The 25,252-nt window shown below is 42.0% G+C and overlaps 1 protein-coding gene and 1 long non-coding RNA gene across 2 annotated transcripts in view; one reads left to right on the forward strand and one right to left on the reverse strand.

Annotated features, from left to right (window-relative positions):
- The window catches only part of LOC112487234 (uncharacterized), a 28,414-nt gene extending 25,575 nt beyond the window's left edge, over positions 1-2,839 (forward strand). Inside the window, exon 3 of the long non-coding RNA XR_003050149.1 lies at positions 1,856-2,839. This is a non-coding gene — a long non-coding RNA (uncharacterized LOC112487234). The remainder of the gene's footprint in view (positions 1-1,855) is intronic.
- A 13,159-nt stretch (positions 2,840-15,998) lies between these two features.
- On the reverse strand, positions 15,999-24,415 carry tbx18 (T-box transcription factor 18). Its single transcript, XM_008313192.3, has 8 exons — positions 23,427-24,415; positions 21,988-22,150; positions 21,678-21,779; positions 20,242-20,413; positions 19,908-20,075; positions 19,410-19,474; positions 18,054-18,148; positions 15,999-17,724 (listed from the first exon to the last, which is right to left on the reverse strand). Exons 1-8 carry the CDS (start codon positions 23,659-23,661, stop codon positions 17,183-17,185), a joined length of 1,542 nt encoding a protein of 513 aa, XP_008311414.1. The 5' UTR covers positions 23,662-24,415; the 3' UTR covers positions 15,999-17,182.
- Positions 24,416-25,252: the final 837 nt, after the last annotated feature.

Consider the following 25,252-nt stretch of genomic DNA (forward strand, 5'->3'; position numbering starts at 1 on the left):
TGAGGGGTTAACGTTGGAGAACACAGATTAGGTAGCTCTCCATATACAAAAGTTGACTGTGCTGGAACAACATTATTAACTACTTCAACTGGTAATGAAAAAGAGCCACATCAATGTAAAATGGTAATTACAATTAATAATTAAAAAAATAAATTAAAAGGTCATTTTTGTTTTACATAAATGCTTTCTAATACAACAGTGCAAACATCTTTAAATGGATGTCTAGAGCATTTTAGAACTAAAATAAAACTGAAAATAAATAAATAAATAAACCAAAGTTTCAATAATTATCAAATGATTATTGATATCTAGTCAGAGGTCATGTGAGGGGTCGGGGGACAGATAAGGTTATTGTTGAACTCTTTAAACTCTGTTTGTTGGAGGATGACAAATAGTGAAATGATCTTTCTGACTCATTCAGTAGTTTTGAAAATTCAAGGTGAAACAGGAGTTTCATGGTTACTATTAAATAAATAACATTATATTAATTACGTATTTGTATTACCAATGACCACACCACTACAGTTTGTGTGTCAGTGATGACTTAGTTATAAACGATTTTTTTTTCTATTTAAGGTGGATGTAGAGTCTATGGTCCACTTCCAGTTTCCTGGTCTGGTCAGTAACCATGCAGAGTTGCTGTGCACCATGAAGAATGCATTAGCTCTTCTCCTGTTGTCGTCCCCCCCCCACCTCTCCATGGCATGGAAGGAAAGGTTTTATTAAATTATGTGTGGTTCCTCTGTTGGCATTGTCATGCATCATGAATCTCCCTGTGATGGTCAAGCACCCTGTGGAATGTTAGACACATTTTTGAATGGATCATGAAGAGTAAACAAAGCATCACATGTAGTTGAACCCTGTTTCAGTCAGGTTGAACTGAAACATGGTGGATGTCTGTAATAAATACTACTTTTTTTTTTCTTTTTTTTACTACCCGGTAACCATGGCCTAACCCTAATAACTAGTTGAATAATTAACAAAATAAAATTATTAAAAATGTGTATAGAATTTATATAAACAATATACAGTATTGTGTACTTAAAATATATGCAATATACTGTGTATATACATGTAAAAATGTATTAAAAATATATTATTTTTATTCTACGTGAGCAGTTCAAAATAACCTGAACTACAGAACGTTCAGATCAGTTAGAAATGTGTACTTTGGTTCTTGAGCTGCGCTGGTTCCAGCCTCAGGGTAGAATTAATGTCAATTAAAAATCAATATAATTAAAGATTTCTGTATGAAATGCTGATGCAATAGTACTGGTCCGAGGTTCCTGTCCTGAACTCTTACCTCTAAATCAAGCACACATGCGTGCACTCTTGCAGACACACAGTGATGTATGTGTGAATAATAAGGTGTTAATTCTGGAGGTGTCGCTAACGCGCTGTCACCCAAACACACCGGCAGGCCGACACAGCTCTTGTTAGATCCCGGCCCTCATTTCCTCTCGTTTTTTGTTTCCCTGACTGTCTTTTAAATATGTAAGTGATTTGAACTTCCCTGCCTCAGAGTGTGACGGCTTTATATGAAACAGACACGCACACACCCTCACACGTCTTTGATATATCTGTTTATGCTTGGAGTGTGTGCTTGATTCAGTGATACAGATCTGTTACTTTTCAACACACACTCACAAACACACACTTGTGTGCTGATTAGCGGATTATAGGCTTTTGTAACTTTGTACTTTAAAAGGTGATGTCATGTCCTGCGTATTTATCTGTCTCTCTTGTTGAAACATGTTCTGGTTCTGTCATATTCTCATGTAGTTGATTCAACCATTCACTCTCTCATTCAAACCTATGATGAACAACTGACCTCATTTTTCATGTTTTTGCACAGGTGGAAACCAGAGTCCCTGAAGAAACCCTTCAATCTCCATACAGGAAGACCAACAGTCGACCAGGGATCCACACAGTGCTCTTCTTGCTGTAAGGTAAAGGCACAAACCACTCTTCCACCACATCGCCCTGCATAATAAATGGATATATATCTTTCTTATAGAATTTGTTTTCCATGTTGGCATACACTTGATTTGTCTTCCTTTTATGGATATTTGACCCAAGATCATTTCATGTTGACCCTGCACCCGGGTGTTTGTACGAGTCGCTGACAGACATGAACAACAGGGCTGTTTGAGCACAGAGAGGGTCAGACCAGGAGGTGAGAGGGGTCTTAAGGACGTGTGTGCGTGATTGTAGTTGTTTACGCTGGTAAATGAGCTGCACCGACCAGGTCTCTGTTTGATTCCTCCACAACATCTCTGCTAGGAAGTGTTTTGCACAAAGACATCTGTTTTCCAAACCTTGTAATGAGGCACCTTAAGCCTTGGGTTAGAAATGATTTTCAGCCTGCGCTCTCGCACAGACACAAATAAACATGTCCACACTCTCCACACGTGCTGGCATCTCTCATGGCTTGTTTTTCCTTTGGGATGCTAATCTTTTTGGGGTTTCTTTTTCAAGAAAAACCTTTTACAGGCAGCCCTTATAGTCCTGTCGTAGCCTCTGCGTGTATATTTGTGTGCCACAGCGATGCATGTTTATGTAATAATGTACCAAAGAAGCCCTGGCAGTTTATTAGTTTCTGTCTCTGCATCTGTTGGATGTTTGTTGTGCTATATTTAGCTTTTACATCCCTGTGTCTGAAATTAGCCCCCGCCACGGTGAGGCTAATTCTGGGAAATATATGCTAAAATAAGTTCCACATAAAACTCATTCCCTGGTTTCCGCTCCCCCGGCTCTCTCTGATCACGCTGTTGTAACCTGCTAATCACAAGCAGCCTGGCAGCGTGCTGGTCGTAGCCCACTATGTTTAGTGTTTACAAGGCTAACACACCTCCCCGTTTAGACACACTGTGCTCACATAGGCCCAGAGACATACTCAGACGTACACATTTTTTGTAGTGTATATCTATGTATACAGCCCACATGCATGCAACAAACTCTAATTACCCATTTCTGATGCTGTAATTGAGCTGAGGTATGGCACTGAGTGTCCTCAGAAGGCAACGGAAGGATGTGAGGACCCAGACATCGCGTGTTTGTGGCCTGGACTCTTACAGTTGAAACAAGTCAGGGCATAATTTAAGTTTTTTTTCTGACCATATAATGTAAAGGCCGTCATTGTCAACGGCGGTGAATCATACAGTGTGTGTTACCACAGGGTGAAGAGCTTAATTGGATTTTGTCGCTGCCTCCAGTCAAATGAGGTAGTGAGAAAAATAATCAAACGCTGTGATTAAAATAGTTAAAAAATGTAAATTTGTTTAGACTGCTTCGTTAATAGGAATTTTTGATGTTAATTAATTAATAATGCTAAGCCTGTACCAGCATTTAAAATTTTCTAAATATTTTCCATCTTAAATAAATACCAATAATACAACATACAAAATCAGGAATTCTACATTATTTTGTTTTAGAAATGTCCATGGCTTAAAAATAAACTGAGGCCGTTCTGTGATCCCATCACTAGAGCGTCAGTGTCTGTGGAAAGATTGTGGAAATGTAGACATGACCTTTAGCACGTTTCACCACAAATTACTAATATCTAGTTCTTAGTCGTTCCTTAGCCAAACTGAGGGTCTACAGACAAAACCCTCCAATGTCTCATTAAAGCAAAACTCTGCTCCATGATATTAGATTACTCAAATATAATTCATTTAATTTGGATTTGGACCCGCAGCATTCATTTAAGACCAGCGCTGCTTCAGCTTATTCTAAGCTTTCCTGTCTCCTCGGGTCTCCACAACGTCACAGAGCGTGACGCTATAGCAGTCAAGGGAGTCATAGCTGCGATTTAAAATTAAATACAACCCTTAAAGTAAAGAACACCTGTGGCCACACACAGACAGTCTGCTAACGTCGCTGATATGTCTTCATTTCCAGGGTAATTTTAGTACGGACTGTATAAAAAGGTTACAAAAAATTATGAAAACACAGTCACAACACAGGATTACATAATAACACGGGGACATTTACAGCCTGTTTGTGTATTTGTATGTCTTATTTGTGCCTCGGCGAAACGCATCGGATTTATGTGTTAGCACTCAGCGGCCTTTATGAGCGTGTGGGAGGCACAAATGGAAGAACTATGGGGGATTAGGTGAAAGGTCAAGGCTAGGAACAGCATACAGTGTGTGTTGTGTGTGAGTATCTGTGCAGATTGTAGAAGTGATGAAACGGTCGCGTCAGGGAGGGCGCTCTACACGGATCATCGGGCATGTGATGGAAGGTGTTCACGAGGAATTTAGATTAGCACGGAGAGAAAACAAATGGGGCGGAGGAGCGGGGAGGTCGACCTGAGGAACATCAGTCCTGTACAGATCCTGGACACAAGGAGGTGTTTGATCAGGCTGTGAATGGAGGCCATGGGTTTGGAGATGTAATGTTCTTAGGTCCAGGTCTGACAGAGATCTTAGGCCTTGAGCTGCCAATAAAGATAAAATGTCTTCAAGAAACTTTTAAAAACAGTCGTGTAGCCTTTGTTAGCTGCAAATCTGAGGAAAAAATGGTTTAACGTTAACAACTTCCTGCACAGATTGGTCAAAGACTTCCCTTAGAGTTTCCATTGTTTTGATTCTCACATGCTGCTGTTCCAGCCCAGAAACACATGCAGCAAGTGAAAAAGAGTGAAATTTAGGGTTCATGGGAAATTGAGCAACGATCGGAATAGGAAGGAGACGTGTTTTTATTGCATGTCATGTGTATGTTGAGGAATTGCCAGGGAAGTGAATTCATGTAGAAATACAGTATGCACGTGTGTGTGTGTGTGTGTGAGAGAGAGAGAGGGTGTGTGTATTTTTGGGTGAACAGGGTTAATAACGCATCACCAGAACCTCCAGGTCATGACCTCTGCTCACACTCCATTTTATTTCAATTACAGACACAAGGCCTTGTATCTATATAAGTGTGTGTGTGTGAGTGTGGGTGTGTGTACTGAGATGAAGCATTAATGGTGTTTATTTGGTCATGCGTCTAAACCGGATGGAAAGGTGTGTATAACTGCAGCGCTGGGAGATGAAATCATGAACACGCACATGCCTGTGTGACCGTCAGGAGTTTGGTCTTAGTGGGAGACGAGCTCATGCTACATTGATGTCCGGAGGCCGTGTCCTCCCCAGCAGCATCTCCTGTAGTGGGTTGGTCGTGGGAACGGAGCAGACTGGTCCAAGCTGCATACATGCATGGCACTGACGGGAGACAGAATTCAACAAAGCCCGTCTTTATTCTGGTCTTTATTATCCTGTTGAGCAGCAAGTTGTTTTTTAAAAAGGATGACATAAATAATTTTGTCTTTTCCCCCGGTTCATCCTGACCTGGCAGTGACCTTTGCTGCCCAGATCACCCACACACGGCCCTTTATATTATCAGAGAGAGAGGTTTTTGTCACCATCAAGTTTAATGTGACGATAAGACAACTGACATCACAGAGAGACGGCCACAACTGAAAACAAACGTGTCTGAACAGATGAAGCTGACGTTGACCAGTGGTTACAGATGGAGCGGACTCTCTGCAGTCACACTCCTCTATCTCCCTGCCGCCGCAAAGATCCCGACTGGGATAGTCTCGCCTCACTGCAGGTGTAATTGTAAGCTCTGGTGAGGCTGAGTGAAAGACAGAGAGAGAGAGAGCGGAGCACAGAGAGGCAGAGATGTGTGAAGAGATTAAACGCGCTTTCGGCGCCTGTCTGTGGTTCCAGAAAACTGATGTGTTACCCGGATCCTGTGGGTGCTGACAGCTGAGGTTGTTGATGCTACTTGGAGTTGTTTTGCTGTTTTTGTTGTTATCTGGGAAGTGTTGTCTGTGTTTTGTCCTGAGTGAAAAGGAAGATAAATTGCATCCACATTCTCCATGTCTTAACACAGCCACAGTCTGACGCAGAGGACAAATCTGAAACCTGGCCATTATTGAGTAACGTTTTACGGTTACATAAGTTGATTAGCTTCAGGTTTAGTTTTGAACAAGTGCCTCCCTTGTTGTCTTACAAACCAATAGGAGTGTGAGTATTTTGATTTGTGTACTCTGAGGTTCATGCAAAGGAACTAATATAATATTTCCACCTTGATCCCTATGGGTCAATTCTTTGTTTTCCTGTCATAAATGCAGATCATTTATCAATGGACCGTAGATAAACAGCTGTGCATTTCGTGTAAGAGAATACATTTGTAAGTGACTCACATATGGTTTTCTCATATCTGTTTTACAGCCTTTTGCTGTATAACCCTGACTGGTGTCCAACCATCTGTCCTGCTCTCGAGATGCTTGTAATACCTAGTTACCCCCATCTGCTCCCTCTGCCCCCGCCCCTTATGTCCAACCTCCTGTCTGTGTCCTCATGAGTAAGAAATACACAGAGGAGAGGGTTTCCGTCGTTGGTTGACGTTATATCTGTTAAATGTGAACTCTTAAGGAGTGTGTCACAAGTTCTCGTTAGAACGATGGGGTGAGAGGTTCAATATCAGGCGGTGTCTTTTACAGGGGGACACAGCGTTTTACGCACGTATGTATTTCGAAGCAGTTCACTTCACTCCTTTCACACCCTGACACCTGTGTGGCAGACCCTGACGTCTGCAGATGATTAACGCCAACACACCGCGTATGTCCGCTGTACACCGATGGACGCAGGGACATTTCTGACCACACATTTATCAAAACTCCTGGGAGTAGTTGCAGGAAGATGTTGGTGGACCAGGTTTGGAACTGTAGTCTGATCACTGTGGTTTAATTAAACAGCCTGTGGTGCAGTGATGTAGTGAAGTGCTGTAACAGAGGTTCCAGTTGCTGCATGAAGTATCAATAATATGTCGTCTGTCTTCAATATAAGAAAATCACGTTATTTTGACCTATTTATTAGAACTTTGAGATTGTTTTTGTATTATTTATAAACTTATTTCTCTATACAGAAAACCACAGACTAGTTCTAAACTTAAGGCCCAAAATTGCAGTGAGGAATGAGACAGTTGGAATTAATTATGCAAACCAGTCTTAGTTAAGACTACATCTTAGGCACCTTATTAACTTCTAAATGACTTCTATTTAAGACTGATTAGAAAAGCCGTCGTTCATCTATTTTTAAGCGGTCCAAGTGTGGCCGTGACAGCATCTTTCCCCCTCGACATGTGTGCCTGTGTGTTATGTTAGTTGGCTCATTTCCACAGATTTCAGTGTTGATGTTTTTATCAGCCTCAGACTCCCGTGAAAATCTAACCTCTGCTTCCTTTCTGCAAACCACCAGAGTCAAAATACACACTTGTTTAGGTTTCAAAGGGATTACTCAGAGGTTAGCACGGTCCTGAAGACTGTCGGTGGGTGGAGCAAGGCGTGGGGGCAGAGAGCAGAACGTTTTGAAAAAAAAAAGAAAAGAAAAGATAACAGGCGACATTTAGAGAGTTGCTTACATTGTTTGTGACAAAGTCAAAGTTGTTCTCCTGCGTCCTGTATCAAAAGAATACACACATCAAAAGCGTTGAGTGAGACGGTGAAAGCCTTTAAGGGCTGGTTGTTGTGGTGTGGTTGAGTGGTTGTTGGTCCAGGCTGAGCGGTGTGCTGTGGGGTTAATTAGGCGTATCACGGACTAATCCCTCTCCAGAGTCATTTGCAGGGGGTCAGGCCTAAAAAAGAGAGGTCAGAGCAACATCCGGCTCAGGGCATTAATGATGACTTCATACTGTAGACCTCAGAAGAACGTGCCTTTGTGTGTGTGTGTGTTATTTGTTGGGACCATAATAGTTAGGTAAAAAAGGTAAAAAAAAAACAAACATCTGCGTCAAGCATCTGATGTCCTTTATCCCTGTGTGTTATTTACTTGGGACATATGGCAGCAGATGGAACCATATTGATGCCTAGCCTCTGATCAGTAATATTGATCAGTGGTTACAGTGAACAGGCTTTACTGTATTCATCTGAGCGGCGGCAGGAGGTTCGGTGGCACAGGGGACCAAGAACCACATGTATGTACAGCAGGGTGTGTGACTGATGGACAAGGACAGGGATTAACAACACACCGACGAACAAACATGTTGACAAAGATGCAGCGGTATTAGAGGACTAAACACCAGATGTACAGACATGCTAATTTTCTGTTTTTAGCATTTTAGGCTGTAGGTGAAATGCATTTAAGTTACCTTAATATAATCAAACACAAGGCATTCAGACATAAATATTTAACTTATATGTTAAATAATTATTTCTAAGATGACTGAGTTAGTTAAATTGATAAATATATTTCTGACAGAGCCTAAATTCCATCGTCCAGTATGTTGATAAATGTGTTTTTTCCTTACACGGCAACTTTGTTCTTTTGAAGATATTGCCAAGACCGTTGGTGTTGGTTTTAAACGTAATTTGTTGAGTTTAAGTTCTGCACTGGGATTGGTCGCACCATAGTGAGCAGCGTGATTGACAACTCTACCTGGGTGGCGGGAGGGAGCGACAGCTCTGTCACAGTGGAAACAAACACAGCAAGCTAGGCAGCCAATCAGAGGAGAGCGAGAGCCCCGGGGATTCATCCAACACATGCTGAAGATTTCCTCAGGACCAAAACACACATAAACAGGCACACATATCTTCTGCTATGTGCCATATCGCTTTGTTAGATATACGAGTGTATACGTGTTAAGGTTTATTTGTGTGCATGTGTGTGTGTTAATGTGTGTTGAGTTAATGTGTGTGTTCTCCCCGTGCGGTGTGGTCTTCTTTCGACACTGTCTCTGGGTCGCTGACGTGGTTGTCATGGGAGAGTGCTCGCCGGTTGTACACGTGCATTAACACATGTGCACGAACACACACACACAGAGTCAGACACACCAGCAGACAGGGGTCAGCTTGTATTAAAAGACCAAATAAACGAAGCTTTCTGCAGCAGCAACCCACCGCAGACAAGACAGGCAGAGAGAAAAAGAGAACACGGTGGGAGGAAGAGTGTGTAGCTGTGGAAGTAGAGGAACCGTGGAGCGTCATCTGTCCATCCGACAGGTCGCTACATTGGGAGAAACGCAAGGACAATCCACCTGTGCGAGTGAAGGGCCCTCGACCTGGTTGATATGACACAGACTGAGACACAAATTATAAAAAATAAAACTTTGTAGAATGTATTTTAATATACATTTGGAAAAGAAGCTCAAAAAGCAAAATGTTTAACACATTGGTATAACATGTAAGTAACTAAATAGTAATGTTTTTTAGGAAGTGCCCTTTAATATTTCAGTCAGACTTTCATTGCATTAATTTTAGAATAAAGTAAAAATAATAAAATTAAAAAAAGATGATTTGATATTATTCTATTTATAATAAATAAATATATCTTCTAAATGTAAACCAGGAAATAGCATATATTGACCTTTGACCCCTACCGAGGCCTATTTTGAGGTATTAGTCAGTCATGTTCTCTGCCACGCCTTTAGTTTTCAGCCTGGTGTTGCCCTCTCCTCAACTGCCAAACTGTCAGACCACTCTCAGTGAGACGACCTTTTGTCTTCATGTGTGTGTGTGTGTGTGTGTTTGCCATCTTATATGAATGTGACCCCCCCTCCCCCTCCCTTCCTAGCACCTTTACAACAAGTCTCCATGTTCTTTGTTATGTACTTTAATAATCTGTGAGGCTTGATTCCTCATCTGGCCACCAGGGTTCCATCATTGTTGACATTTTTCCTATCTTCTTTCAACTTCATGTCTTTTCCCAGTTTATTTTTGTCTTCCTCCTATTCTTCCTACTGTTTATGTCTCCTTCGCCTCTGCTCACGCTTTTCTCTCCCTCTTTCCTTTCTCCCTGATTTTTTCCTGCCTTCTCTGGCTGTCATAAATCGCTGTCTCGTTGGCTGTTGAAGTGTGAGGAATGGCAGATCTGATGGTTTCTCACAGCTGTTGTAGGCTTCCTTGGGTTCACCTCACCACCCTGCCCTCTGTGCTGCTGGCCTCAGACCTGCAGACAAAATATACAGAACATGAAAACGCTTTTAAATATTTAAACTGCTTTGATGTGAGCTTTTCCAACAAGTGGAACACATGTTGTGTCTAGGTCCAACTAAACAAGGCCTGTACTGTATTTATAAAATATTTCGTCAATCTTGATTGGAGACGATGTTTCCGTTTCTGTTTTCAAGTGCGAGAAATTGCAACGATAGAGTACAATGAAAACAGAATCCAGATTGGATCAACGTGTGCATGAAGCCCACAGTCAACTACACAGTGTGTTCTCCTGGTGTACATGCAGAGTTTGGAATGCTGAGTTGAGATATTTTTAAGCGTGACGTGTACCTTCACCACTAGATGCCACTAAATCACACACAGCATACCTTTATTTTGCATATATATACAGCATATGGTTTACTTTGTTCTAGTTGGATGCCTGATGTATATGTTTAGTAGTGTCATGTTTGGACTCTATAAACAGGGATGATATTGATGTAGGTTTCTGTGGTTTGACATTTGACCCTGAACATAGCGTTGTGCCCATATTCTATATCAATATAATATCTCCCATATTATATTGTTAGCCAGTAAACAGGGCCAATATGTAAACATTGACTCGGTGAGTCTCTCCTGCTCCTCGTGCCTGAGAGCGTGACAGCTTTGGTTTATGAAGACGCCGTGTCTTGTGTCAGCACAGAGTCGCAGCACATCGCCAAATATCATCTCTCCATTCCCCACCTCTCAGCCGACCTCTGACTCTCCTATCCTCTCTGACGCATACACACACACACACACACAAGAGCCCATTGCGCCTTAGGAGTTGGTGCAGCCATACAAAGAAAACAATGTGATTTCTCTAACGTGACCCATAGAACAGGCGAAGTGATACAGTATGTGACAGTCAAACAGCAAATCCATCAAAATGCTTGGTGTAGAATTTCAAAAAGACAAGAAATAAGTGCACACATAAATACCAATATTGTGTGTGATTTACTTTATTTTTCCTTCTAATATCTGTGTCAGCCAGCAGTGGATCAGGAAGACAGGGGATCAACTTGTTTTAGCACCTACAGGAATAAACAGCCTGCTGCCTCTTTCTTTCTCACCCAATACTTTTTCTCCCCTCATTTCCTCCCTCCTCACTTTCACTCCTTATGTGCTCCCTCACCCTGCCCCGTTCCATCTCCCCCTCCTCTCATCTTTCCCTGCGCCTCCCTGCTCTCACAGCTCCCTCTATCCGCGCCCCCGTTGACTGAATAGTGATCATGTCTGCCGTTTCATCGGCTCTTTGCACTTCTCTCCTCTATTAAGATTGATGGGCTGCTTGGCTATAAATGAGCACGCTAAGACTTGGACAGGGCCACGGTCAGGCTAAGGCTACACACACACACACACACACACACACATGTGCGCACCTTTCCTATTAGCAGCTGAATGTGAGAACTGCAGTATTTTTGTTACATGTAAGCATATACACACATAAAGAGTTGCACATGCAAACACACACACACAGACATGACCTTGTTAGTCACCTCCAGCAGTGTCTGCTGGAGCAGTACAGAGCAGTACAGAATTAGAATACTTCAATAATCCTAGGAGGAAATACTGTTGCTCTGCTGAGGATCAGGTTATAAAAGTCGTTGGATTTTATTTATCCCAACACGGTTGTTTAATTTAAACCTTTTAGCAGAGTCATTATCTACAGCTCTAGAATTATTTTAGTCACAGTATTCATAAATGTAAAATGTCATACCTGTGGTCACTTTACTGTAGAGCACACGTGTCAAACTCAGGCCCGGGGCCCAAATCTGGCCCGTGGTGTAATTATATTTGGCCCGCGAGATCATATCAGTTGTGTACTAGAGTATCAGCGGTGTATGCACTATGTTATAGCACATACATTTATCTTTTTGTGTAAACATTCAAATTTTTTAAAAAATATCTGGAAACTGAGCTCTTTTTATTTTCTAGTTTTGCTGTTGTTTCTTTTTAATCATATCTGCTCACTGAAGGGCACTGATGTTCAAATGGATTGTAGACAATGGAAAGAAGTTGACTTTTCCTTCATTTTATTTGCCAATAGGTCACTTTAGTTTCAGTGTTTATAGACAATTAGTTAAACATAGCTTTACAGTAACACAGGTTTGCTTTAGATTTTGCAACATTGCACAGCAGGTGTCTGGGTCAAGTGTAAATCCAAGTTAACAAAAGTCCCTGCGCCTTTCAAACTGTCCGCCTAAGGCAGCTGTGAATAACTGTCATGCACTTTGATATGTGTTGGCCACAGAGGGCTTATAAGGGGCAAAGCCACAGATCACATGGTTAAAGAACTGACAGACATTAACAAGACACCACACAGCCTCTCCTTTCTTTTTGGCTCGACATCCAGTCTTTAGGAGCGTGTCACTTTCTGATATAGGTGATACACGGACAGCTGACTGTGGAGATGTGTTCGGTAGCATGTTTGTTTTGGTGTATTTGTGCGTTATTTCTGAACTGTAGGGAGAAAGAGAGAGAGAGAGAGAGAGAGAGAGTCCACGATGACATGAAACATTACAGGAAAAATACTGCGTCATAATTATTTCTCAACACTCCCGTCACAGAGCAGAGTTCATGGGGGTGTTTAATAGGAGGTACTGAGAAACATGCCCTGCGGAGCGGAGCATAAATCACCTGTGTGCAGGCAGATTTGATGACAAAGATTTAACAGCTGTAAAAGACACCCTGAGCCTCAGATTCTTGCAACTGTCATCAAATACCCGCAGGGCCATTAACAGGTCACGCAGGCGTTGCTGAGCTGAGCCTGCAACATCATCAGCACACGCACCAGCTGAAGCTCCCCCCCCCCTCCCCCCCGCAGCACAGGTGCACTTCCTGGAAGAGGAGAAGTGACCAAGGAGCACGTCTTTGCCCCATTAAAAACAACTATCACAATATATTTTTTAGTTCATCTCAGTTTGACTTTAGTATTTCTTGCATGCATTTACGAGAGATCCGCCAAAACTGTGCTGCGTTTAAGGAAACTTTTTTGTCACTGGTTAGTATGACCTCACCTGTGTACTCCCCGCTCCTTATGCTTTGTCACGCACGGCGGGCTATAATTCTCTACTTACGACGCTCGACCACGTGGTCATGCTTTCAATCACATAGGACTTTAAAACCACATAACTGGCCTCTATGCAAATGTTAACTTCTGCGATGAGTGCTCAGGGCTGCCTGTCCCCAAGGGAAGGGAAGGAGCCAGTGTAGAGGAAAGAAATGGTAAAAAGGTTTGTTCCCCTTTTGCCAACACCCGCTTCTGGGGATCGCCACAGACCATCATCATAGCATATAGGAAACATTTTAAGACTATGGAAATAAGCTGTTTTCCCAAACCTGGCAGCATAATTGTTGTGCCTTTCATTCCACAGAGCTTATATTGAATGGAACACACAATCATTTAATCCAGTCTTATTTGTACAGCATTATCGGGTTCAGGAGGAGCACGCTTGATGTGTTAATGTGCAAACTATAACTGTTTATGTAAACATTGTGGCTGCCTCTTAAAATATTCAGCATCAGGCGACTGGTGGAAAATGGAAAAACTACTTTGGACCGTACCAGCAGATGCCCCGGAACAGTTTTCTTCTGCTGAATCCCTCTCATCGACGCTCCTCTCGCAGAGCACATCTAAATTTGTGAGACTCAGCTGGCAGGAATACTTGCATGCAAACACGTTCTCTGTATGTCTCAGCTTTGATTTGACACCTCGAAGCTTTGGGAATATTCGGTGACATGATGAGATGCTTTGGCAGCGTTGCTAAAAGTGTATTTATACTTGGCTAATGTTAACAGTAAATCAGCATACGCCACTTTGGATAATAATAGATGTTACAAGTGAAGATGAGACATTAAGGACAGTCAAACATAGTGTTTCACATTACTGTAACATTCATTATGATGACACATTTAAATATTCATCAAAATAACAACAACAAAAAGAAACATCCAGGGCCTTGTCCACCCCTCTTCTCTGAGCAAACAAGAATAAATAATTCAATTATTTAAATGTGGAATCAAAGGTAAAAAGATTCAGAAGTTTAGCCTAAAATGTGGCTTCAAAAAGTAATTTATAATTTACTCCAATAAGTATAAAACTAAACTAAAAGATGACTAACACAAACCAGACTGGATGCCATCTAATTACAACAGTTAGTTGAATTAATGATGCATTAATTTTTGGGTGTGGGCAGTTTAAAAAAGAGTTTAAAAAGTAAAAAAAAAATGCCAGAAGAAGAAGACACTTTGTTTTTATATATTCATTGGTGTACTACTTTTATGGCCGTCCTGGTTCTTTGGTGTTGAACTTTCCGTCGTAGCCTTCTCTGGACAAAGTTAACAGCTTCATCCAAAAGATAAAGTGTAGTGATGTCATTGCAGAATTCGCATGGCACGCGTTGAACTTTTTTTTTGTCCCGGGAGGATGAACTCCATTCTCGGCGGTGACCTGCTGACCTTTACTCTTTCACCACCTTCACACCAAAGTTTCCATCTGTGCACACATTTCCAGATCTGTCAGGCAGGATGACATGGAAGTCTCTCTAGGATACCAGTGGATATTTTCAAATCCACTGGTATCCTAGTAGAAAATACCATTTCTTTTACTGCACCTAAAAGTTTAATCATCCTAGTAGAAAATACCATTTCTTTTAATGCTAAAAGTTTAAAAGTTTTTTAAAGTTAAAGGAGAGACTGTAAATGAACAAATTGTGAACCCACACATGCTAGCCCCCTTTATGCTGCCTCTCCTCCTCCTCCTCCCCCTGTGGGAGTATAGCGTGACAGTTCTGTCACGTCGGCACCTGGTTGTACACAAGTGTTAATGTCCCCACCTCAGTTAAGAATCGCTGGAACACTGACACGTCCGAACAGCAGTGTGTCACTTTGAACGTATGCTAGCGCCGTTGTATCCTACATTTCTGGGTAAAAACAAACGAAAGCTCTTTTTTTTAGAAAACGTCACAGCGAGGCTGACTGCTATTTGTGTCTGAACTGTGTGTACGTACATATACGTATGTGCGCATGCATGCATGCATGCAAGCGTGCGTGCGTGCGTGTGTGTGTGGTATGGATGCACCAGGGGTCCCATCCCATGTCGCTGAGAGACAAAAAGCCAATCATTCCTGGGTTCTAAAATAAGCTCTCCTCCCCCTCTTCTGCCCTCCCTCTCACATGTGTTCCTATCCTTAGGAGACACCTGAGGGGAAGAGAAGAAAACAGCAGGAGTGAGTCAGCAAACTTTGAAATAAATATTTGCGCAGGTTGGAAAAAAAAAATCAATGAGTGACTTTTCGGATAAACACAGTCTCTAAAAGTTCAGCTGTGCTATGATCGATCTATCTATCTACCTATTTCTTTTCTGTTTGTATCAGTAATCCAACAAAACCATTTTACCTGGATGTTTCATAAATGCTAGTATGCTAACGATGTTTAAGTAGACACAGAGATTTGTCTCTGACAGACAGAGTTTCCTTTTCCTGTTATTTTACCTGGATGTTTCATAAATGCTAATGATGTTTAAGTACAGACAGAGATTTGTCGTGTGTGGTTGAGAGTTTCCTTTTCCTGTGTTCTTTTGTCTTGAATTTTGGGTAAAGGTTATAGAGCTTGTGGGCCAGCACTGCGAGTGTCGCTTCTGCTTTGGGTTTTAGAAGACAAGGGAGTCAATTCTCAAGGCTCGACATGAACTTTGTGTCCGTGAGGTCACACATGCGCTGACAACTCAACCACCTGTTGCCACACACAGAGACATACACACTTACACACGAGTTGCTCTTCGCATAGTTACAAGGACACTCCTGGAGATCATGCATTCCCATGTGTTTGCTGGTGATTTAGACATACAGTAAAGAAGAGAAGATGGATGAGTCAGGCCATTAGAAGAGCGGCGACATGTACTTTTTTTTTTTTTAAATCCTAGTGTACAGATCTAGGCGTGTGATTCACGACAGCATGTCAAACTCAGGCGTCATCCAGGGAAACCACAGTTTGGCACAGGATAAATACTTAGTAATTATTGAAGCTTTAATATGAATTTGGTTTGACAGGATTTAAACGAAATGGTGCCGGGAGAGGATCTGTGAAAATATATAAGAAAATAAGGAGTGGCAGAAAAATACATGAGGTGGTGTTTGGTTATCTATGTCATGCATGTTCATGCTGGTATTTGAAGCTGTTTTAGAACAACAACTGCAAATATTGATGAGTTGACCAATAATAATAGTGGCATTAATATATTTTATTTGGCTCAAACAGATCACATAAAGATCTTGTTAATGTCCTCTGCTGGACGGGGCAGCAATATATGATGTATATCAAAAAGCTCTTCAATCAGCTTGATTATTGGCTGCTGTCCACCTCATCCAGTCTTAAGAGTTGAAGCAGGTGCATTGGGGTTTTTAAGTGCGAAGGGTCACAGAGAATTTTATATACACATCTTATTTAATACCCTTCCAAATACAGAGAAGTTGTGTGCACCATCTGTGTCGCACAACCAAGAACCTCAGCATCTACTGTATGATATATAGATCAGTCCATCCAGTTCTCAGTCCAACATTGTCTCTTGGTTTCTAAGGACAGTGACATCATCATAATATAAACAGTACATGAGGCTCTTTGTGTCAAATGTTAACGTTGTTTTCAGGTGTAAAATAATCCTGCCTATAGTGCATGTTATACATTGTGGACATTACTCTATCAACCAGACACGTTATTGACCAAGGATAATTGGACAATTTACTCCTAAAAGAAAGTAAAGGTAGTATTCAGAAGTCCGTTCATAGTAAGCAAGAATAGAGGGCATGGCAGAATAGTGTTTGTGTGAGCATGACAGTTTCTGCTGCGGGGCCTCCTGCCAGGGGTTGAAGTGCTTGCTTGCAGTGCCTGCGTGGGCCAACAGCCCTGCCCTGTACATATTCAGTTCCAGTTCAGTCCGTGTTGTGTTGCCTGGACTCCTTAATCAAAGCTACGAGACATTTCTTGTGAAGACTGCAGCCGCATATGCTTTTCACCAAAAAGATACCGCAGAGATAAGGAATATCCCCTTCAGTTAAGTGATTTTGACGTGTGCTCAAAGAAGCAAGGCCTCAACTGTCACTCTTTGGCTTCATCTGTGCTCAAATGCCTCAGATGATTAATACGTGGAATCAAAAACAACTTACACCCATTCCATGGTGTTGTTTTGTTTTGCGCAGCAACCCTACATGCCCTGAATCAAATTCAGCCCATGTGAGCAGTGACCTGTGAGGGACCTCCACCCGCCTGGCTACCTGCCAGTCCTAAAGTCCGAGAGTCAAACAGAAAACCTTGCTGTCCTCCACTGAGCACACCCAAACTGTCTGTCAATGTCCCACTGGGAGAAGAGCCGAGGAACGGACTTTGATGATTGGCAGTAGCAGGGGCGGCCATCTTATCGGGGCTGGCAGCAAGACGTGGTGAGGGAGGGAATGTGTAACCGTACAGGCTGTAAGGTGGTGTGTGAAGTCGCAGACTGGCATAACCTTGTGTTGCGGGGTTGGAAAGATAGCTTAGTTGAGAGGCAGGAAGGGGCAGGGTGCAGAATCCTTCGCCCTCATAGGATGATGGGCCTCTGGGGGAGGGAAAGGGTTCTGGGTGGTTGCTGAAGCGGTGAAGGGGGTGTGTTGGTCGACTGCAGGTGTAGTCAGGTGAGCTCAGGGAGCAAACCTGGAAAGGTGAGGAGCACGGGGAGGTGGAGAGCAAGTGGGACGATGCACCAACTCCTCCGGGACCACCTGTCATGCCTACAGAAATAGACAATATGCATGTGAAATCAGACCTCAAACAAATCCCAATGAGCAGTTAGCATAGCATAAAGCTATAGATACAAAGTTAACACAAGCTAAACTTGGATGCTGCTTATCTTTTTACTACATCTATTAATAGACTGAGACTTAAATGAGACTCTTTTGTGTAAATAAAGTTAAAAGGTTTATTATGTAGCCCTAGAGGTAAGCTTTGTAACTGCATGATTTTCCCATCAAAACAGTAAAAAAAAAAAATATATATACTGTCTTCTAACCGCTGTCCATTTGACAACCACTGTCATGCAGATGTTAGCTGTTTGGTGTACCTTGCTTAGCCATGCCAGGGATGTCGTCAAATGTAAGAGTTCGCAGAGATGGTCGCCAGAATGCGTAAGACTCGACCAAAGCCTCCAGACCCATTCTGCAAAAAAAAAAAAAAAAAAAAAAAAAAAAAAACGTCAAACACACACTCATTACCACATATTTACCGGCATTACAGTCTAATCACCATAAAAATAATTTAACCGAGAACCTCCTGTATGTTTGTACCGTAGCCACTGATACAGTCGTTGCTCTTTCTTCCCAGCATGCCTCTTACACCAACCACCTGGCGGCCATTTTAGCCTAACGTGGGGGCCTCACCCGCCATCTGCTTTGTAACCACAGGTAATAGGGGGCATAAACGCAGAGTTGCGATTGGCTGCTGCTAGCCTGGTGCTCTGAGGTAATTGCTTTCACACAGCTTTTACGGGCGAATCAGGACGAAGGAGCAGGAAGCCGCTGCAAGGATTTATGAGGTGGGACTTTGCGCCCCCCCCTCGGCCCAAACCTGCGTCTCCCTCCTCCTCTAGGTGAGGCACAAGGTTGCGGGGTAATGCAAGTGCTCTGTTAGCCCTCGTTAGCCTGTGGATAAAAGCTCTCCCCCCTGCAGGGTTGTAGCTCCAGTGATAATTGAGACAAGCTGCGTGGAGCAGCTAAGTAGCCTATCAGAGCAGGAGTTTATTTAGCAAACGGCTTAACTCTTCCTGTAATATTTAAGCCCGGTTTTTCTGCTTTCTTGAGTCGATCTTAATGGGCTCAGTTGTCAGGTTTTTTTTAGTTCACACCAACTTTTTAGCTCAAGCTTTCTGTCTCACACCTTCGTTCTCGTCTCCTTCCTCCTGCTCTCTGCTCCCTCCTCTAATGATTTCTACGAGGCCTCAGGGGAGGGGCTGTTTGGAGACTGTTAGACTTTTACTGCGGTGCTGTTTTAATGCTGTGTTTATATATGTTTAGAAATGTGTTTATACAGATTTTCTTCAAGACGCTCTGGACTTTTATTATTTTGCTGTAGATGTTTATGTAACAAAGCTGGCTGGAATCCGATGCTCCATTAGGGTTTGCAGATGAGATGTTATATAGTTCCCCTCTCTTGACATGCGACTGCGAGCAGGACTGAAGAAATGAACTTGGTTTTAAAGGTAGCATATAAATGGTAACGCATCAGTGTTTTATAATGATATGATAATCGCCTGTCCTTCAAAAACATACAGTTTAGCCACATTTTTTTTTACAACTCTTTAATGGGAGGGTGTTGCACATTTTTTTGTTTTAAAAAAACATTATGTGACAAAAACCACAACCAAGCCCAAATATAATGCAGCCAGATAATGTGAAAATTTCTGTGGTTGAAATTAACTCACCGGTTTCTGCCAGAGTCTCTGAAGCCTTTGGCAAAGGGGTTCCTGTCAATTTTAAGCCTTGTAATCTGGAAGGAAAATTAGACATAATTATTTAAAGGAGTTTTGTCAGAATATTATAATGGTGTGCATACACTGAACATACATTTGATACGAGCTAAGAATAAACAGGTTTATGGAGACAATTATTTGTACATTTGTGACTTAATTTTGCATGTGTTTGTGCACAGGCTGCGAGTGATGTTTAAGGCGCAGCTCTGAGAGCCACATCCAAAGGGACTTTTATAGGCGTCACTAACATGTTCTTACTACAACCAGCATGTACTGTGGGTCAGGAAATCCCAGCCTGCTTCCTGCTTTAAAGCTTATACAGACTGGTGAAGTGTGTTGTAAGTAAGGCAACATGCTAACAATTTGAATCGATTAAAGATGTTTTATGAGGCATATTCACGTAAAAAAAAAAAGAATTATCCCAATTGAGAGTATGTGAACTTGTGTTACCTGTTGATTCTGATATGCAGTGACTGTGGTGAACACCGTCTCAGGGAAGGAGAATGTGCGAGTGCCTTCCCCTGCAGGAATGGCTCTGACTGGGGACAACTCCTCTCCACACTCCTTTCGGATCACGTGGACCCGGGGCTGGTACTTGTGCATGGAGTGTAGAATGATCTTAACAGAGAGAAAAATGATAATCTTGAGTTTCTCTAACAGCAGATAAAACTGGTCCTTTAATTACAATGTATTATAAATAGAAACAAACTATGCATCTAGAAACATTTGTAATGCCAAACTTGGCAAACAGCCATGTCATCAAAAACAATGTTGGGGAACTTACATGTCCCTGGTCGTCCAGCTCGTTGTTGGTCAGTTTCAGTTTGTCAAAGCTGACCACCTGACGCATCCACGTCTCCCCTGAGGCCGGGGAGTCTGGGTGGATGTACACTCTGGGTGGCACTGGCGAGTCTGCATTTCCTGCCACCATCCACTTTGAGCTGTGGTAAACGTACCTATTGAAAAAAATACAGACCGTACGTTAATATGACCTGAATGACTGAGGTATTCCAATAAAAAGACAACAGTATTCAGGCCCTGACCTAGAGTTTCTGCAGGTGAAAACACTTATATGCACAAAAATAACATTGTTTAAATTGGTTTGTTATCTACCTGTTATCAAAAATGCCAAACTGTAGCTACATGTGATTAATTACAAACATCTACTAATACATTGTGTAAAAATGATATGATCAGATCAGTGTCCTTGAAGCGTGGGAAGCTTTTATTACACTGTCGCCATGAATACACAGAAAATAGATGACTGACGTTTTGACTGAATCATTACATAATTCTCATCTTCTAAATACTTTCACATTTGAACTGAGATGAAACGAGACATTTCAAGATTTATTTGGGGTTTTAGACACAATGATTGGCATTTTCACCGTCTGCATTTAATGGATCTAAACCACTTCTGATTAATCGATTATGAATACAGCCGTCCGTTTCAATCCTAGTCCGGTGTTTAATGCTGCATATTTTTTGTGTGACTTTTGACTGACGACTTGCTATTTAAGGGACAGCAGATAAATTATAGCTTTATAGGCTGTAATCTGGCAGAGTGAGTCGAACAGTGCAGTTGTGTTTCCACTGTCTCATTTTTAGTATTTAAATAATATAGTTCATTAATGTTTGGTCGCTTTTCGCCTCTTGAACATATGCACACATTTAAAGCATGCACTGCTGGATCACGGTCAGTGTTGTAAAGACAATAATTTCGTAACATCATGTTGCATGTAAGAAATGTTTTTGTTCTGTACGCCGTGACTTGGCTGCGTGCGTTACATCCCGCTCTGTTGTGCGTCGAAACGACAATTGGACATTTGTGGCCTGACCCTCTGCAGGGTGGAGATGTTATGAAAGCGTCCAAAAGGCCCTTTCCAAAAGGGAGGACAAAACCACCGTAACAACACACCGGTGCCAGGCGCCATTTGTGGAGAGGAGAGAAAAAGACAAAGAGGCTGCAGGCTTGCACAATTGGGAAAAAAAAAGAAAGATTGTGTCACGAACTCTGTGCAAGGAGTCTCTTTAGGGGAAAGGAACGCAACATTTTTTTTTTTTTTTTTTTTTTGCAAGTCGGGATCATTTGCTTGCAGCTGCTGTGCGTCTAATGACGGCTTGAATAATCTGGTGCTGGGACCTCTGTTCTGTTACCTATATCTCTCTGTGTGCGTGTTATTTATTTATTTATTTTTGTATTTGTTATTTAGTTTTTACCTGTAGCGTTTGTTGTCCACTGGGATTATATCCATGGCGATGTAGTACTGCTGGTGTGGGTCCAAACCAGTGATCTTCACACGCATAGCAGGGAACATCCGTCTGAGATGGGAACCAAATAAATCCTTGTCATTATAATAATAATAAGAAGAACAATAATAATAACAATAATGACAATAATATATAAATACCGTATTAATTTTAAATAACTCGTTGCCTTTTGTTTACCATTGCATTAGTCCGTTTATTTAGCTTTCAATTGATTTTCGAAATATTATACATGCAAACAATTCACTAAACTTGCTCTCACCGTCCAGCCTTGGTGATAATCATTTCCGTGCCGATCTCGTGGAACCGTTTCCACAGGTCTGATCCCTGCAGATCCACCCGCGCCTCCTCCCCGGTGCCGGTAACCGACGCCGGGCACAGAGCTGCGGGCTGCGGACTCTCCAGCAGCACGTCCTCGCTCTCTGCTGCACCGGAGAAAGACAGTGACATGTTGTAATACATGTTTGTTTTTTTAAATCATAACAACGTTGCAGCGGCAATGACTCAATAATTTGACCTGACCTCCAAATGGGACTAAAGTTGAAAGAAATAACTTTTGAAACTGAGTTTGACTCAGTCTCCAGTATGACTCCAGTATGACAGTCTGTTGCTGACACAGTATGTGATGGTATAACTGACAACAACGGAGTCAGTATAATTTTATACACTACAGAAGCTGTTTTACTGTTAATATTTCAGGCAGGTAACTTGTTTTTAAGTGGAGCCATGAATGTGCTCATAACCATCTCGGCTGCACTAAAACCTGTACATAAATGAGGTCAAACATGTCTCTTTTAAGTAACGTACTCCACCCTTAATATCGCCAAGTGCGTGTACTTGGAGATATTAAATCAGAAAGTGCTGCAGTATTTACAAAGCATCGTTGTTTTCACTTTAATGGCTTTTATGATGTCGTCTCTCACTTCAGGACTGTGTTTATACTCCTACAGTGTTTATGTCTCCGTCCTCTGTTGTTATTTGCGCAGTTTGACACAGGCCTCGCCAAGTGCTGGGAATTTATGCACATTAGACGTGACTGTAACAAGGCAAACTAACACAAAAGACAAACGCTTAGTCAAGGCTTTATTCGAAAATTGCTGCGGATTTAAATCCTAATTTGTCACGAGTCCAGTCGGTTTATGCCCTGCACACTTCCCCTGTCTTTATACGCTGCTAATTGGCGTGTTTATGATAGCAGCACTACCCATAAAGCTCTTCACATTAGTCACACTCATATTTACTAGACCAAGCCCGGGATATGATATCACATTTCCAGTGTGAGCCTCTGACCAGGCCTGGCATCTTTTTACATCATTATGCGGTGGATATATATTTATTTATATGATGACCAAAGCTTTTCTGCGTAAAAAAACAAACAAACAAACAAAAAAAAAACAAAACAAAAAAAAAACAGTGTTTCTATCATAAAATAAATATTACAGAAGATATATATTTATAACTCTTAATATTATTAATTTTGTGACTTAAAATCGAAAATATAAATAGCTAAATTAAATAAAAATATTACGAGTAAATAAACACGTCTTGTTGAAAAAAGAATAAAACATTGATTGTCATTTTAAATTATTATCTGTTTACCTGTTGGTACTTTTGATTTAAAACTGTTAATATATGATATAAACAGCAACTTTAATTTTATTTGGATAATTGTACTTGGTGGTTATGGTGTTATTCACTTACGGGACTCGTCGCTTGCGCATTCAGCCTCACTGCCTTGGTCCCGGGTGGACACCCTGTCAGGCCGCGGTACCGGGCTCCCGGTGAGGTTGGAGACGTCTGTTGCGTCCTCATATCCGGGAGACATGACATCTTCGCCGTCCGTCCTTCGTCTCTTCTCCGCTCCGATCAGAGCCTCCACCGAAAACGCGTGCGCCTTGACGCTCAGGGCGCACGGGGAGCGCCGCTTCTCTGCCATTTCACTCACCGTCCCGGGACAGAGAAGCGAGATACAGAAGACAGAGTCTCGGTGACTTGGAGAAAAGTTCGTAGCAAACGCTGAGTCGAAGTAAGACAGTCCACGACGACAGACGGGGGCCTAAGTACAGAGACAAGGCAGCGACAGCAGAGGAGATGAAATAGTGCCTCCGTTATCCGAGTGAACCGTGCGCACTTTTGGACAGTGTCAACTACCCGGAGCTTAGAAGAGCGGCGCACAAGGCGACCTGTCAATCACAGCAGGGAACAACCAATCACGGGGAGTTCCAGCCCTCCCGGAACTTTTTGCTGGTCCCGCCTGCTGTGGGGCCCCACTGGAGCCTCCTTATGTGGTCAGAGAGGACTTAGACAGTGAATCATGTCTTCAAGAGTGCGAGGAGCATCCATCTCTCCCTCCCTCTCTCCCGTCGCTCTCTTTCTCGCATCCGATTCTCTCTCTCCCCTTCACTCTCCAACTTTTACGCACGGCTCCAGAAGTCTCCTCTGCGCAGTCGCCACTGCTTATTTTTCCTGAAAATAAGGACGTCTTCCAATTTTTTTCTCTCTCTAAACATCAGTGCATTTGTGCACGAGGTTAAAACTATGTGGAACAACAATGTGAGTGATTAGTAGAAATGCTGATGCTCCTTTTGATTTTCCGTCGATGTCTTTCCAAAACATACAAATAATAACTGTAGTTTTTATTATTTTATTTTATTTTTAATGATACAAACTCTGTTTCAGACAGAAAGAACACAGAGGCCTTCCATTATCAGCACTCGAAAAACACATTCATAACAACAACAACAACAACAACAATAATAATAATAATAATAATAATAATAATAATAATAATAATAATAATAATAAACAGTAATCACAGAACAGAAAGAAAGAAATTTAGGCCTTAAAAAAATCACAGTTTTCAAGCACGCTAATAACGCGAATCTAAGACATTTAACTGTTAAATTATTTCAGGCCTGAGTGGCTCCCGTGCGTATAAACGTGAGTAATTACAATATATCAACTGTACCACTAATTCAGTCAGTATGGTCTGTGTGGGCTGCACGGAGACTTGATTGTGACGAGCCAGTTAAAGCGTCACGGGGTGATTTAAAACTCCATCATGAGCGGAAGTGAAGTTTGGAGGTGACTGGATTAGATCTCTGGCTCCGTGGCTCATTTTTACAATAATCCACAGCAGTGTGTGGACAGAGAATGAGGGAGGGAGACTTTGAGAAAGATGACCGTGAATCGAAACTCTAAGAATTTGCGCTTTTTGCGTCTTTGTGGAAAAATGTCACATCCTTTTTTTAATAAACCTGTTGTCACTAACCCACTACTGTCCTCGGTGAATTTAATGATCTATTCTGAACTCCCCCTCCATTCTCCTCTCGTAAAGACCTCCAGGTCCAGGCCTCTCCTGGTTTGTTGGTTAAATAAACACCACGTCGACATCACTTACTGGCATCAGTTGGGTTCATGCCCACGCAGATCCCTGTGTGTGGTTATCAGATCAAACGCCTGGAGTTTCACTTCCTGCAGACCCCCTAAACACGTCATATTTCTTTAAAATCCCGCGAGAGTAAAGA

This window comes from Cynoglossus semilaevis, chromosome 7 (assembly GCF_000523025.1).
Source record: "Cynoglossus semilaevis isolate Cse_v1.0 chromosome 7, Cse_v1.0, whole genome shotgun sequence".
Classification (NCBI taxonomy): domain Eukaryota; kingdom Metazoa; phylum Chordata; class Actinopteri; order Pleuronectiformes; family Cynoglossidae; genus Cynoglossus; species Cynoglossus semilaevis.